We start from the raw sequence: 17,310 nt of genomic DNA, 5'->3' as shown, positions 1-17,310 counted from the left end.
TAAAATGGCCTCTTAGGTCCCTTCTGGGTCTAGGGTTCTGGGCTCTTAGAGCTACAAAGCACATGAGGAACCCTCCTCAGGGTGCTGAGGCCCCAACCCACACATTAGCAGCTGAGCCTATGGAATCCAAGTGTCCTGACACCCAGGCTGTTGGGCCACACTGTCTCAAAGATTCAGAAGGACTTATTTTAATTCTTCCAGAGGGCGCTCCTAAAGAATCCTAGGTCCCTGGATTTTCTCAGCTTTGGAACTGGTCCCTTATCAGTGGAAATCAGAGATCCTGGATTGGAATCCTGACTTTGCTACTTTGCATCTGCTTGAACTTGGGCAAGTCACACACAAACCCCGGGCCTCAGTTTCCCCTTCTTTAAAATGAGGGCATTGGGCTCAGTGATGTCCAAGGTGCCTTCCAGCTCTCTACTGTATTGTGCATTCCTGAGTTGTCACAGAGGTTCAGCCTAGGGAGACCCAGGTTCCCTCGTTCATTACAAAGCCTCGGCCTGTGCTTTTTGCATGGCTCACTGCTGCCCTCTTCAGGCCTCCTACAGCACTGCTTCCAATCACTTCTGAAGGACCTTTAGACTGAGTTCCCAGGAAGACTGGGGGGCCATGGGCCTTTGGGAAACATCCCGTATCCACACTGTGTACACACTGTAGGGTGATGAAGAAAGAAGGGGTCTGGAGATGCAAGGGGAGAGAGGCCACATCAGCTGAGCATTCGATTGGAATCACTCACCAAGAGGCGGTGGAAAAAGTGAAGTCAGCAAGTATTGATGAAGCACCTGCTGTGTGCTGGGCACTGGAGATACAAACTCAGAGACCTGGATTGAGATCTCGCCTCTCTTACTTGCTACCCCAGACCTCCTTTTCTTCATCTATGGAATGAGAGGGTTGGATTGGATGGCCTTTGAGGACCCTTCACACTCTAAACCAATGAACTCAGCCAGAGCAAAGGGCCCATGCACGCCCATTCTCCTGCCCAGCTGCCTCCTCAACTTCCCCTAAGTCACAAAGGCCACTGTCCTGTTGTCTGGCCACTGGGGAGTTTGATGGGATGTAGCCCCACCTGTTAAGTACTGGCTACATTCTAGGTGCTGTGCTAAGTGCAGGAGGGACAAAAACAAAAAGCCCCTGCCCTCCAGGAGCTGACATTCTAATAAAGGAAACAATATGGACGCCTGTATCGACAGATACACAAGTGACCAATGAATTTTGAGGAGAGAATGCCAGCAGCTTTATAAACCAAACCAGATTCTTACAAGCCAGGGGCATTAGAGGGTGTTTATTCATTTGCCAAACTAATTTTTTTTTATTCTGTGGGAAGCAGCATGACCTTGTGGACAGGGTTCCAAGCTTAGACTGAAGTCAGGAAAACATGTATTCAAATCTAGCCTAAGATACTTCCTAGCTGTGTGACTTTGGGCAAGTCACCTAACCGCTTTTTGCCTCAGTTTCCTCAATTATAAAATGAGGATAATAATAGCCCCTACCTCTCAGGGTTGTTGTGAGGATCAAATGAGATGATAATTGTAAAGGGCTTAGCAGAGTACCTGGCACATAGTAGGGCCTATGTAAATGTTAACTATTATTATTATTATTCCAGCACATATTTATGATATACACTTTTTTAATCTTCAGCCTATGCTTTCTCTACTACTCATCTCCTCTTGTATCAAGGAAACATTTTTTTTTCCATCAACCTTTTATAATGGGGAAGAGGAAGACTCCCCAGAGCCACAGCTATCAACTTTCTCACCTTTGTACTTGTGGCATGAGATGTACCTTCAAACCCTGTTGTGAGGGAAGACGTCCATGTCAGGTGATATGTAGGAAGATGGGTTAGTGGGCCTTGGAGCAGAGCCACCATCATACCATGGCATCTATTTTAACAAATTATTCTTGTTCAACAGTTGCAAAGTTCCATCATTCCTACACTATGGAAGACCCCCAAGTGTTGTTAGCACTCTCTAAATTCTGGTACCTTGGAACAAAGCCCCAAGTTCTCAGTCCTAGTTATAGCTCTGGGCATCCCCATATTCCCCCATCAGCAGTCTGATTTTTCTATGATTCTCCATACTAAATTCATGAATTCCAATCTTCACTGAAGTCATGGAAAATAATAATCACCATCATTGCAAGCATTTCTATAGTGCCTACTGGGTGCCAGGCACTGTCTAAGGACTCTATAAATATCTCAATCCTCACAACAACCCTGAGAGGTAGGTACCATCATTATCTCCATATTACAGATGAGGCAGCTGAGGCAAAGAGAGGTTAAATGACTTGCCCAAAGTCATGCAACTAGGAAGTATCTGAGGCCAGGCCCAGGGCTCCATCCACAGAGCCACCCAACTGATCCTTTCTGTTTGTACGGTGGTTTACAAAATGCTTCCACACTCATTAGGTAAATGTGAGACCTGGACGGGGTCTGGGTCCCCTGCCTTTGAGCCTGAGCTGCAAAGGTCATTCCCCAGCTTCCTGGAGTCTGGTCACTAATGAGGGTGTTTATTCTCTCCCACTTAACTCATGGGTCCTGGGGTGTGTCTTGCAGGTGTAAATACTGCGACCGGTCATTCAGCATTTCCTCCAACCTCCAGCGACACGTGAGAAATATCCACAACAAGGAGAAGCCCTTTAAATGCCACCTCTGTAACCGGTGTTTTGGACAGCAGACTAACTTGGACAGACACCTGAAGAAGCATGAACATGAGAATGTTCCAGGTAGACCGTGCAGGGATTTCCTTTGGTTGTTTGGTCTTTTTCCAGACATGTCCTACTCTCTGTGGCCCCATTTAGGGTTTTCTTGGCAAAGATGCTAAAATGGTTTGCCATTTCCTTCTCCAGCTCATTTTACAGATGAGGAAACTGAGGCACACAGTGACTTGCCCAAGGTCACACACAGCTAGGAAGTGTCTGAGGTCAGATCTGAACTCAAGTCTTCCTGACTCCAGGCCTGGCACATTATTTGCCTAGCTGCCTAGACCAGGGGTCAGCAAACCACAGCCCACAGGACAAATCCAGCCCAGCTCCTGTTTTTGTATGGCCCAAGCACTCAGAATGGTTTTTACATTTCTGTCCATACAAGAACAGTCAGCCCAGCCTGCCGCAGTCCTACACTGTCAGAGGATCAGAGGGGAAAATGAGAAATAGGAAGAGAGGAAGAAGAAAAAGAGAGGAGAGGGAAAGAGAGAAAGAGGGGAAAACAGGGTAAGCACGTACAATAAGCAGGTCTACTATGTGCCAGGTGCTGAGCTCAGTTCTAGGGGATAGAGAGAGACAAAAACAAAGTTGTCCCTACCCCGAAGAAGCATGCTGTCAAAGAGGACATATATGCATATAATTAAATACAAAATAGGGACTGTGATTTCATGGAAATAGGGACTCCCACATGAGGAAGTTCCCTCCCCCAGTACAGGTTAGCACCTCCCTAGTATTAGGGCATTGTCTATAGCATTGAGGTATCGAGTGATATGTTCAGGGTCACATACCCAGAATGGGTCACAGGCAGAACTTGAAGCCAGGTCTCCAAGACCATCTCTCCATCCCTAAGCCACATTGCATCTTAGAGAGTAAAAAGCACACTGGTTCTGGAATCAGAGGACCTGAGTTCAAATCCTGCCACTCATTTATCTGTGAGACTGTGGGCAAGTCACTTTTTCTTTCCTGGCCTCAGTTTCCTCATCTGTAAAATGAGGGAGGTGTCTTGGGTAACCTCTAAGCTCCCTTTCACCACTAAATCTGTGATACTATGATATCCAAGATACATAGCTAACCCAGATATTTAAGACTATAGAAGTGAAGGCTACTGATAAAAAAAAAAGCATACCAAATGCATAAATACGTAAAAGGTCGATTCAAAGTAATTTCAGGGGGGCACCAGAAGCTGGAGACATCTCATGTCAGAGATGGGACAGGAAGAGAGGGGAATAGAGGTAAGGTGGGGGTGGCAGAGAGGGTGCGAGGTAATCGATTGCATAAGAATCCTTTGGCTCACCCCAGAAAAGTATTTTCGTTAAATTAAAACATACGATCTGCGATTTTTCCAAATATTTAAAAAGAAACACCCCAAGTTTGCGGTCAGCAGCTTCTACGCTTGGCCCAGATTGGCTGGGCTGGGCCTTGGCTGATTCCGAGCCTCCAGGACAGCCAGAGTAATGAGGAGTATCGTTCTTCCCCACCCATGATTCCTTCTCAGTGAGCCAGCACGCTGGAGTCATCACGAATCACCTTGGGACCAGCGCTTCCTCCCCCAACTCAGAATCAGACAACCATGCACTTTTAGATGAAAAAGAGGACTCGTATTTCTCTGAAATCAGAAACTTTATTGCAAATAGCGAGCTGAACCAAGCATCCACTCTAACGGATAAAAGGTAAGAAATGTAATAACAGTTATTATCATATGAATGACCCAAAGGGCCTAATTCACATTGTAAAAAACAATGCCAAGAGTCTATATGTGTGTGAGCATGGATGCTTTACCCAGCACTGGCTAAGGTCCAAAAAAAAAAAAAAGTATTTATTTGAATTGAATTTCTGTTTATTCTTCTGTTATGGAAAATCATTAGTTTGGGGGGTTTTTTTGTTTTATTTTTTAGCTTAAGTATTATTATCTCTTCTATTAGAATATAAACTCCCTGAGGGTAGAGGCTGTATTTGTTTTTGTATTTGTGTTTCCAGCACTTGGCACTTAGTACGCTTACTAGCTATTTTTTTCATTCATTCATTCATCTTGCATTGGTCACACTAATACGAGAAAGTACTGACCAAGCTGGCATCCTTACTATGAAATTCAAACTTAGGCTCCAATTCACAAATATTTTCATTTGCTCCCAGACAGTAATGACTTTAAGGAACCAGATTAAGTTAAAACAAGCAAATGATTAGTATTAGCAAAAGGGCAGCAATTTAAGAATTTGCTCATTGTTCTTCTAGGCAGCAGAACATCACGCTCAGTCACTGGCTGACCTGATTCTGTGGCTATAATTCTTAGCCATATGTCATGGTACTGGATATGATTTCGTGCCACGTGTGTGGCCATGGCAGTGAAGGCCAGTTACTGACCAGCTACCCAAGGCACACCTCACATTTCTCTCTTACGGGGCAGCCTTGTGTCTGGCTCTTTGGACCCAACAAATCTATTGATTATCATTATTTTTCAAATCTATCTTGTAATCTATCTTACCTTATTCTTTGCTTAGAGCTGAACTTTGATTCCTAGTGTTTCTGTTTTAGATTAGGTTTTGTTTTTGTGGTTTTTTAAACAAGCAGAGCACACCAAAAATTGATTATACCCACTTTCCCTCAAAGCACTAATTTTTCATAGTACATGAATACATCCAGGACCAATAATTTCCATGTGCTATGGGACCTCCCTTCACCCATGCAGATAGCAGCCTGTCTATGATTTAGTCGCTAGGCCTTAGAAGGTGTTCTGAGAATCAGAGAGATTCGGCAACCTGTTCCTTGGTCACCTAGTTATCAAAGACAGGATCAGGTCTTCTGATCATGGGTCCCCACCGCACACATATTGTTTGGATTTCCTTGAAGCCCAGGGTCCTCTGCTATTTCTGTACTCCTCAGGACTCAGTTGCAGCGAATAATTTTCATTCCTCGACTCTAAGCTTCCTGAGCACCCTTAAATACGGCGCCAAGTCCAAGCCTCGGCAAGGAGTCATAATTCACAGTCCTGTGCCGAATGCAGATGTGAAGGAGCTCACCAACTGGGGATGGCTTACTGGGTCTCCTGCCACGTTTGGCCCAGTAATCTCCCAAAGGAACAAGTGGCTAAAACCCACCAGCGGATAGTTAACGTTGTCACGTCTTTGCCCCTACTCTTCACGATAAGTCCCTTACATTCAATTAAGTTCAACTCAATCGCACAGACATTTTTAAAAGTGCCTACTATGTTTTGGGCACTACTTGTCAACCAGTCACAGAGCATTTATTAAGCACCTACTGTGTGCCAGGAACTTGGAAAAGTACTGGAGATATAAAGATAAACCAATCCCTGCCCTCAAGAAGCTTACATTCCAATGGGAAGAAAACACATATACAGATAAGTGAATGAAAAATATATCCAAAACAAATGCAAAGTAATTTTTTTGCTGGGGAGAAACATTAAGAATGGGGAATATTAGTCAAGGGTTCTTGAAGGAGGTTAGTGCTTGTGCTGCAAAGAGAGTCCAGGGCTCCAAGAGGTGAGAAGGGAAAGCATTCCAGGATTGATGGACAGCCTTTGAAAAGGCCCAGGGACAGGAGATTGAGCAGCAGGCCAGCGAGTTTATTTGGAATGAAGAGTATGGAGGGCGACCAGGAAAGAAAGATGGGAGCCATCTTATGAGGACCTTCAAATTTCAAACAATAAAGGTTGTGGTTTATCATGGCATCCATAGGGAGCCACTGAAGCTTCCTGAGCAGAGGGGTGACACGGTTAAACGTTAAGTCCTGGGTTTGCCATCCAACTCAATACATGACCTTGGTCATTTTATCTCTTTAGGATCCAGCTTCCTCGGGGCAGCTAAGTGGTACAGTGGATAGAGCACCGGCCCTAAAGTCAGGAGGACCTGAGTTCAAATCTGGCCTCGGACCAAACACTTGACACTTACTGGCTGTGTGACCTTGGGCAAGTCACTTAACCCCAATTGCCTTAAAAAAAAAAGAAAAGAAAAAAAGGATCCAGCTTCCTCATTTGTAAAAAGAGCGTGATAGACCCTAAAAATTAATTCTAATTCAAAAACATTTAATTATGAGATTATATATAACCATATATTATATATATATAATATGTGTTTATGTAGCACATATAATTATATGTTCTGTATAATTATATTGATAAATATATAACATGAATATATTATTATGAGATGTATAATTATAGGATTCTATAACTGATGAATGATGAGACAATAAGGTACTTGAGTGTTTACTCATGTTTGTATCTCTCCAGTACCTAGCAGAATGCATTGCACATAGTAGTCACTTTAAAAAATATGTGTTGACTGATGAAATTTCTTGAAATAATGTAAAGTAGCACATTGTAGGTGCTTTAAAAATATGTATATTGACTGAGGGGATTTTTAAGGAATTTCTTGACATAAAATACAGTAGCACATAGTAGGTGCTTTAGAATATATATGTTGACTGAAGGAATTGATTGAAATAATATACAGTAGCAGGGTCAGAAACATGGATAAGGTCAATATGAACCAGCCGGCCCAGACAGCTACCGCAATCATTCTGGGAATCAGAAGTTCTGTGTTTATCCAGCTGATATCAGCGTTAGTTGCTTAGATTATTAACGTTATCCATCTTTTATCCAGGAAACGTGCTTTCTCCAAGTGATCAGAATCTTAGCTGTTTAAAAAAAGAAAAAGACCAAGTGTTGGCTAATTAATGCAGAAGGAAAAATAATTGACAAAGCCATCAATTATCCTCTTGCTTGTTTAGTTAAGAGATTGTGTCTCCATTATGTCCACGGGTGGTCATTAATAAAGATGAAACTGTTGAGATTTCAAAAGTGGGCTTGAATTTTATAGTCTTGCATTTCATCAGAAAGTCATTATCAGCCAGCGATTTCCTGTGGAAACACCTGTGATCAGGACCACAAACCTAATTTAAACTAACATTTAGCTTCAAGAATTGGAGTGTGCGGAGAAGGCTCATTCATTAACAAACAGATTTTTACCTCTCCGCTGCAGACATTAGCCAGTGTTCGGTCTTCTGACATAAATCTGGGGGCACAAACAAACATATGCTCGTATATGTGTACACACACACACACACACACACACACACACACACACACACACACATCCAAGTTTAACTGCAAAGGGCTGCCACCCCCACCCCCTTCATGAAGCCCTCCATGCTATTTCAATTATTTAACAGATGAATTGTCAGATAAGGGGGATGGAGAGAACAAGACTGAACAAAAGATGTTTCTTTTTCTCCCTGAGTTATTCATCAGTGTGGGGTGTACTCCACAGTGTGACGACTGAAACCCTGCCCCACGACACACCGTCAGAACAGAGGGCAGCCCTGAGTGCTGAGTCCAGAGCCAAATATCACCTATTATCCTCCGGCTGATGTTGTCAGGGAACATTCTCTGGCTTACCTTCTCTTGAGTCTCCAGCTGCATCTGCCAAATGGCACATTTTAAAATAGGGGTTCTTAACCCTGAGGGTCCATGAGCTTACTCTGTTAATATTCGATATTTCCATGTAATCAGTTTCCTTTGTAATCCTATGTGGTTTATTTTATGCATTTAAAAACATTACTTTAAGAAGGAATCCAGAGGTTTCGCCAGATGGATGCAAAAACATTAAGAATTCCTGTTTTTAAACCCTTTTTTTCTTTTCCAGGTACTTCCTTCCAATATGTACATACACAAATATACCCACACACATGCACATACAAACACATACATGGGGCAACTGAGACCCCCTTCTCAAGCTGAGTATCAGATCTAGTCACGCATGGGCAGGAACTGAGTCTTGAATGTAGTTTTTAGGTTAAAACTGTGAGCTACTGCATAGCAACCCCTATGGTGGCATTTCCTGGAGGAAATGAGGAATCTTTCAACTTTAACTGATGTAGGTTTGGAGAAAAAAAAAACTAGCCCGAATGCAAGGCCTCTGGGCCAGACTGGCTACAGAGAACCAGAGGGAGAGTTTGGCCATCCTCTGGAGGGAAATCAATCACAATTCTCTAAAACAAACACACTCCTGATATGTTTAGACTAGGTGACAAAAGGCAGCCCCGAGAAGAAGGGCCTCTTGGTTTGGTTTGGGTTTCGTTTTTTAAAGGCTTCTTTCGCACCGGAAATTTACTTCACTAAAGAACCAATGAGGACACCCCTGTACTGTTGCGTATCCTCGGTACCCTAGTATTAAAAACACTCCTTTATTTTTGACACTTTAAGGTTTACTGAGTCCTTTCCTTGACAACCCTTTGAGGCAGGATGCATTACCTTGAGACTTCAGTCTCACGGGCAGGTGATGACTGTGTGAGAATTTTGGATCCGTGGAGCAAAAACCTAAGATGCTTCACTCCCTGCCCCAGGTGTAGTTTTCTTCAGGAGACATTAAAGCTGTGTCTGTGCACTGTGAGATGTGTTGATATAAATAGGATTAGAGCGGACAGCTTCCAAAGTCCCTTTTCAGGGCTAGTGTTCTATGTAGTAAGGTCCCTTCTACCTCTGATATTTTATTTTCCAAATTCTGTGCCTCTCTTTTACTTCTGATAATTTATGTTCTAAGGCTATTCCATGATCTAACATTCCATGACCTAAGATCCTCTCCAGACCTGACCTGCTCTGTTCTAAGGGTTGTCCCAGCCCTGACATTCCCTATTCTAAAGGCCTTCCCAGCTCTGACCTTCTCTGTTCTAAGGTTCATCACAGAACATTCTGTTCTAAAGTCCCTCCCAGCTCTGACTTTCTCTTTTCTAAGGTTCTTCATAGAACAGCACCTCCACCCCAGCTCTAACACCTTCTATTCTAAGTTACCTTCCAGTTCTGATATTCTAGGTTCTAGGTTCCAAGCCCTCTTCTGGCACTATTCTGGCTCTTATGTTCTGCAATTATGTGACCTGAATGGAAAACCCAAGATTCCGTCAGGAGCCAGTCACCTAGAGTCATTGTTTACATGCCTCCAAGCCAGCAGATATTTAGAATAATAACAGACTTCCAGATGATGACCTGAATTTCTTGCACCTCTTCTCCAGAAATGGTTTAGGTCATCATACAAATACACCTTGATCACAGGAACTGAGCTGGGTACATTGGGTATAGTGGTAAAACCATTGGATAAGAGATCTCAGACTGCAAGAGACTTACCTCACAGGTCATCTAGTCTAAGCCTCTCATTTTACAGAAAAAGAGCTTGAGGATAATGTATGTGATAGAGCTAGAGAAAGGGTGGGATTGCATGAAAAGATAAATAATTACATATAACCATTCCCCAGAGAATTTTGCCTATGGGGAAACCCACATCCATCCTACCCTCTTCATATTCTTCATTTCTTCCTTAAGCCAGCATAATGTCATCTCTCCCCCTCACTTCCAAAAAGAAAATCCTAACAAAAGCTGTGTCTTCTACGCACATCTGGCTAAAACATTTTGAGATTCTCATTGTTTGAGTAGAATGCATACCATTTTCCAGTCTCACTCATTAGTATATGTTTTCTGTGCCTGTCACAATAATCCATTAGCTAGAAGCAACAGTACCGTGTCAAACAGCTTAGACCACATCCTCGGAATACCCTGATGAGGGATGGATTGTATTTGCTGGGAATGGGGTAGAGAGAAGATCCTGCAGGGGCTAGGCCATCTGGGCTGATCATGGGACCAGTATAGATGGCCAAGGCTAATACTCCTCCTCTGGAAATGCCCTGTTTTTGTCCCTGTCTTTTCAGGCCAGAAATTCAGGACATTGATAGCAATTCTCAGTGCCATGGGTTAGCCAATGAAAAGTCAGAGGACGTAGATGAAGAGGAGGAAGAGTTGGAGGAGGAAGACGATGACAGCCTTACAGGAAAGTCCCAGGATGAGACAGTCTCCCCCACAACAGAGCCCCAAGGAGCCTATGAAGATGAGGAGGATGAAGAGCCCACATCACTCAGCATGAGCTTTGATCACACAAGAAGGTGGGTGTTGCCATTTGTCTGGAGCTACCCAGGGTGGATTGGTGGGCTCTGACTCCATCCAGGGTGGCTGGGCAGGTGGAAGGAGAGGAAGGGGGACGAAGGTTTGATTGGCAAGCCACAGGGGCTGAGCTCACTTTACTTTTTTGGACCGCAAATTGATTTAAGCCTTCATTTCCAGCATAGTTTCTATCCCCACACCCCAAAGGCCACCTTCAGGGCAGAATTAAGGGCTACTGCCCCAGAAGGAAAATCCGGAAGACTGGTGTCTCAGCCAACTGCATGGAATCATGGGACTGGAGCTGCAAGGGACCTCAGATAGCACTGAATTCAACCCCCTCATCTTATGGGAGAGAAACTTGAAAGCCAGAGAAGGGAAGTGATTGACTTAAGTGGCAGAGTCAAAGCTATAATAATAATTATAATAACATTATATAATTATATTATATTATATGTTACATACAATAGAATTATATAATATAACATAATATAATATATAGTATAATAGTAATATAATATATGGTAATATAATAGTAATGGCCAACATTAATATAGTGCTTTGAGATTTGCAAAACACTTTATATGGATTGTTCCATTTAATTCTTACAACCACCTTGTGAGAGGTAGGTGCTATTATGATTCCCATTTCAAAGAGGAGAAAACTGAGGTCAAATGACCTATTTAGGGTCACACAGTCAGTGTCTTAGGTAGACTTCAAACCCAGGTCTTCCTGACTCCAAATCTAGTTCCTTACCCACTATCGCATGCATGCTCCTTCGAGCTCTGGTATTCTATCCCTACTGTGTGCATGCACTGAAGAGGTCTCCCTTGGTACTTGGCCCAGTTCAGGGAGAGGAGGGAGGTGGTAGATACATCACAGTAGAATAAGAGTTATCTGATGGCCTTGGTCTCTTACTCTCGTCTGCCTCCTGCTGGTCGAATCCTGACAAAGCTGGGAATGTCAGGCAGGTCCCTGGAAGGGCCAGAGGAGTTAGCTGAGATGGCCAAGGAGGCACAAAATCTGGGCAAGTCGGATATTTTTAATAGTTGCCGGTCAAACCACCAGAGCTGGAAAACCTCTGGATACTCACCTCCCTTCTACTGCCTTGGCCTCTGGACAACGTCCAAAGATCCCGGCCTCTAGAGCACTAGACATGAAATCAGGAAGGTCTGGATTCCAACCTGCCTCAGGTACTCACTAGCCGTGAGCAAGTCATTTAACTTTTTCTGGGCTTCAGTTTCCTCATCTGTAAAATTAAAGGGTTCGATCTGATGACCTCAAAGGTCCCTTCCAGCACTAAATCGACAAATCTGTGATCCAGTGACTTAATTCCAAACTCCTTCATCGGTCACTCCCTGTAGTGGTCCAACCCCAGTTACATGTGGACATTAATGAACAAAATGTATAAGCAGCTCTCTGGAGACTAAGTTCAAAGCCTCATGACTTGAGATGAAGCCCCACACGGATGAGGTGGGTCAGAACAACGGAACTGGCCATAGTGAATATATCTGTTGGCCAGGGGTAGTGGAAGATTGAGAACTCTGTAGAAGAAATCCAGCCAAGGTTGAGATGATGAGCTTGGGAATTCTCCAGCCTGGAAATTAATGGAGGTTCTCGGCCTCTTCAAAAGCACCTGTGACTTGTGACCTTGAACCACCTGTGGGACCTTCTGAACATTATCTTCCCTCTCTGATTTTCCTCATCCGCCAAACAAGGGGCTTGGCTTGGTGGCCTCTAAGGCCCTTTCTGGCTCTCAGTCTGGGATAAAGGACTCCTGGGTTCTCTTAACCCAGATCAGATCAGGCTCAGTCCAGGGGAAAGTTTCCCATCAATTGAAACTGACCAAATGTAGAAAGGGCTGTCCCGGAGTGGGAGGGGTTCCCCTTCACTGGAGGTCTTTGAGCAAAAGCTGGGGGAACCATTTATCAAGATGCTTAGGGAGGATTCCTGATCCAGATGTGGGCTGGTCCAGATGACCCCTGAGGTACCTTCCAGTGCCGAGATTCTGGGGTTCTGGGGTTCTGAGTAATCAAAATGCCTCCCTGAATACTTATGCTGATTAAGACTTCAGGCTTAGAGTTTGTCAGGTTTGGGAAAGGAAGAGACTTCCCATGAGCTGGGACTCTTTGTCAGGTTTGGGAAAGGAAGAGACTTCCCATGAGCTGGGACTCTTTACAGCACCCTTCTAAAAAAGGGGCTGTGACAACCCACAGGACCAAGGATAGAAGAGCATGGGTTCTGCCGATTCTCAAACAGGCTAAGGACAGAGCCTGTTTCTGTTGTCTCCTTCGGCACCGTCCACTGCCACCTCAGGGCCATCCCAGGAGTTTCCATCAGGAAACTCTGGGAATAAATTCCATTTCCCAGCGAATCGCACCAGACCCACCAACCCCTGGGAATGTGTGTCTCAGGCCTCCATTAAGAACTACATTAGGTTCCTGAAGTAATTAAGGACTGGTTATCCATCAGCCAGCCCGGCCAGACACCAGCCATCTAAACCCAAGCTCTCAGGCAACCTGAGGGCATGGTCCGGGTGCTGGCAGTGTGCACCCGTGACCGCCCATCCTTCTTTCCTTTGGATTTCTGTTCGTGTGCCCTGGCCCCTGCATCCTAGTGTATGTCTATGTGTGCGTATGTGTGTAGCTTCCTGTCTGTGAGTGTCTGTGTGTCCATCTCTTTGTGCATGTGGCTTGTGGAAGCTCTGTGGGGTATGCATGCAGGCACCGAGTCAGCCATTCGGGCATCAGTAAAAGCCCTCCGAGGCCAGACCAGCTAACAAACAGGTCACCCCCTTCCCTCCCCCTGGTCCTTGGTACAGGTGTATGGAGGAGGAAGAAGCCGGCCTGTTAGATTTGGAGCAGATGCCGAATTTTGGGAAGGGGCTGGATCTCCGCAAAGCAGCTGAGGAAGCATTTGAAGTTAAAGATGTGTTTAATTCCACCTTAGACTCTGAGGCAATAAAACAAACCTTGTACAGGCAGGCTAAAAACCAGGTAGGTATCTCTCTCTCCGAGCATCCTGCCTGCCTCCTCCCCTCCCCTCCCACTGGGTCACCAACAGCCTCTGGGGTCCGTGGCTAGACAGCTCTTTGGTTTCCACCAGACTGCCCCTTCCTGGCAGGGCTGCCCTGAGACCCGTCCTCACCTTGTTGCCGGTTTACAACTTGGAAGTTTTCGAACCCAGGCCTTCGGCTAGAGGGTCGTGAGGCAGCAGCTTGCCCTGTTGTTTGTAATGACCCTGGGATATAAGATAGCGACTGGAGCTGTGATTTTATTGGTATCAGACCTCTCAGATGAGGAAATTCCCCCTGCCAACTCAAGTCAGCACTTTTCTCTGAGACTTCCAGTCTTTAGCCTTTACCTAGGGTGATAAGGGGCACAGCCACTTGCCCAGAATCACGTAACAAGTGTGTGCCAGAGACAGGCCTTGAATTCGGGTCTTCCTGACTCTAACCCCCTGTCCTATTTACCGTGCTTCCTCTTCCTCGATCTGCTCAGAAAGAATTAAATCCTAAATTCGACCTGTACCTGGGTTATAGGTGAGTGACGGATCTGTGATCTCAATTCCTGAGTTCCCTCCGTCCATGCAGGTGGCAGTCCACCCAGGCCTGCCGATCTGGTGTGACTTCACTGCACCAAGGGCGTCAAAATTAAGTCTGTAGATGGTCTAAAAATGGTGTGTCCTAGCATCACGTTCCCCCTCTCCACCATTCTGCCACTCTCACTATAGTGATTTGGGGGAGGGGGGATGCTGCTTTGTTTCTAATTTGTCCTTGTTTTCATGGCTTGCCCTGGCCAAAACAGTGTCATCACTAGGTGGGCAGCCAACTCCTCCTGATGGGTTAGGCCAGCCTTCAGAAAACAGACTCGGTCTTCTGAATAGAATTTGGATATTTTGGAAGTTTTCCTTTTATCTTATTTCTCCCTTTATTTTCCTTTCTTTCTCTTTCTTTTGTTCTGAAAAAAAACACCACCAACAGCAACCAGCAAGTGCTTTGGTTGTAAAAATGCCTACTCTCTGACCAACAACTCTCTGATTTGTTTTTGTCCATTTGGACCAAGCCAAGGCACCTCAGATTGGCACTGAAACCAGAGATTGTACCATTTCCAGGAAAGGGGACAAATGTAAGCAGCCCCTTAGCTTTAAATTGTTCAGACCCTTTACTCAAAAGAAGTTCCAAATGTCTTCTCATTCAGTCCTGCTTTAAAAGTTGTTGCATATATGTCCTGTGGGTCCTACAGATATGAAAAACAAACAAACAGGCTCAGAGCAAATGTCTTTAATGTTATTTTCTTAAGAGAGAAGCAGTTTGAATGGCATAATAGAGTGCTAGGCTTACAGTCAGGAAGATTTGGGTTAAAATTCCCTGTCTGATACTTACTATCTGTATGACACCGGGCAAGCTGCCTAAGATTCAATCCACTCACTAAGTCAGTAGGCTGTAGGTGGGTCATGGGCTACGTCAGCAGAAGGAGTTCTTACACCAACAAATTTGTGTGGTTTTGAGGTATTGACCTAAGGGATATTGTTTTCCAAACATATTGCCTGTATTTGGAACTTCACCCTGTGTCTAAGATCCTGGAGAGTGAGGTCAATTTCTTTTCCACGTTCTATGCAAGACCCATCCAAGGACAGGTGCTAACTAAATGTCAGGCTTAAGTTACCTTGTCTGTCCAGACAGGTTGAGAGGAGGACACCAATGGGGGCTCGGCACAAGCCATTTGCATGTCTCTGTCTTTTGTCTTTTTACTAACCTTGCAAAGGGCATCCCCTGTAGGAATGGACAAGAAATGTTTTGTTTTGTTTTGTTTTTTCCCTATAACTTCAATCATGTCCAACAAGAAGACATTTATAGAAATCACTCTGAGTGCTCTGATGGAAACATTTCATATTGACTCAATCAATCAATTAATCAATAAGCATTTATTAAGCGGCTATTATGTGCCAGGCACTGTGTTAAGCTCAGGCCATTGAAAATTATAAAAAGTAGAAGAAAGTACACTTCTCTTCACCTTAGATTTCGGTTATTTAACTGATGAGTTAAAGCAACAAAATATGATGGTGTTTCTCTCATCATTCTGTCAGTCAGGGTAATCACAGCACTCCATCCCCATGGGCTTGGCTTTGAAGGGAGTTCCTACAGAATCAACATAGGCAGACCTATTCCCACTCTCCCACTTAATGCCCAGGCCTACTGTCACCTGATGGGGTGGGTTTTGTTCATCTTTCCTGGCAACCAGCAACAATTTTCCTATGCCCAGTATGGTATAATTCTCCTCCTGGGAAGATACAATCACAACAAGGTCCCTGCCCTCATGGAGATCATGGTGTCTAGTAGGAGGCCAGGACCAAAACACAAATGTCCATAATATATAATATGCTAGATGAGTGTCTTGGAGAGGGGCAGAACAAAGTGTTCTGTGAGCATGGAAGAGCATGACCTACATAGCTATGCCTCCTTGTAAAGGTGAGGCTGCCTGGGTGGTAATCCAGGGTGGTTTCCAAGGGAATAACTGGGCCACTTGTCAGGGATTTCTCCATGTCATTATAGATCTCTATTCACTCATCTCCCTTGCTGTGTGTCTGTGTTGTGGTCTTTTTCCTTCCCGCCAGGCTTATGCAATGATGCTTTCTCTTTCTGAGAATGCTCCTCTTCACGCTTCCTCCCAGAATTCTCTGGACGCTTGGTTGAACATGACGGGAGCAGCATCAGAGTCGGGGGCCTTCAACTCCATTAACCACCTCTGAGAGGTCACGGAGGCACTGGGGACAGAGTCCAGAGTGAGAAGACTCCCATGCTATTAATCCCCCCTTGCAGAAATTCTGGACAGCCACAAGACAGAGCAGAGACCCTCAGGGAAGTCTCTAGGTTTGGGTTGGGGAAACAGAACTCTTCACCTGTGATCTGCAATGCCTGATTTTTGGGTTGTTTTTGTTTTTAAATCTACCCCCATAGTTCGTCTCTGATTTCTCAAACTGAACCTCAGAACCCAGAGAATCCCTGAAGCAGTCCCAGGATTTCACCATCTCTAAGAATAGTTTTTGGAAACGCAGCTGATCTGTGGTACAATAATAGCACATTAGCAGCAATGGAAACCTAGTTCATTAGAATTGTGAGACAGCATCCCCCCCTCCCCCCATCAGACCAGCTAATGTAGAATTTTTAATCTGAAATTAAAGCCATTTGGCCATTTCAGGGGACCTGAATGGCACTTCTTAAGGGAAAGGGATAGACCTAGTTGGGCTCTAAAGAGATAGGTTACTTTTAAGTTGCTATTTTTTGTTTTTGTTTTTGTTTTTTCATATATAATGAAAAGGACAGAAATAACTTTTAGTAACCTTGTTACTACAGATTCTCTTTGAGCTCATGAATTTTTTAAAGTATTTTTTTAAAAATCTGAAATCACTTGCAAATTTTTTAAAAACCAGTTTCACGTTGATTTGATTGGTCAACTCCCTCTGGACATTAACCAGCCTCAAGCACAGCATAGGAATTACATGTGCTTTTTAAATCCTTTAGGACAAAAGTGGACTTTTATTCCCCCCCCTTTTTTTTTTCCTCTCTCTCTCTGATCCTGTTTGTCCACTTGGAAAAGTGAAAATGAAGGCTCATGGAGACCTTATGTAAAAACCCTACTAGAATAAAAAGTAAGGGCCTTCCTGAGCCA

General features: G+C 44.3%; 1 protein-coding gene across 1 annotated transcript in view; it reads left to right on the top strand.

The window, feature by feature from the left end:
- The window catches only part of PRDM16 (PR/SET domain 16), a 646,704-nt gene extending 630,337 nt beyond the window's left edge, over window positions 1-16,367 (top strand). The window contains 4 exon segments of the mRNA XM_078145746.1: window positions 2,552-2,721; window positions 4,196-4,370; window positions 10,414-10,644; window positions 16,256-16,367. Coding sequence (XP_078001872.1) covers window positions 2,552-2,721; window positions 4,196-4,370; window positions 10,414-10,644; window positions 16,256-16,268 — 589 coding nt within the window. The 3' untranslated portion in view covers window positions 16,269-16,367.
- The last annotated feature ends 943 nt before the right edge of the window (window positions 16,368-17,310 follow it).

This window comes from Phascolarctos cinereus, unplaced genomic scaffold (genome assembly GCF_003287225.1).
Source record: "Phascolarctos cinereus isolate Bilbo 61053 unplaced genomic scaffold, phaCin_HiC Scaffold_726;HRSCAF=1367, whole genome shotgun sequence".
NCBI lineage: Eukaryota > Metazoa > Chordata > Mammalia > Diprotodontia > Phascolarctidae > Phascolarctos > Phascolarctos cinereus.
The sequence above is the reverse complement of the archived record's forward strand: the minus strand, read 5'-3'. Positions and strand labels throughout refer to the sequence as shown.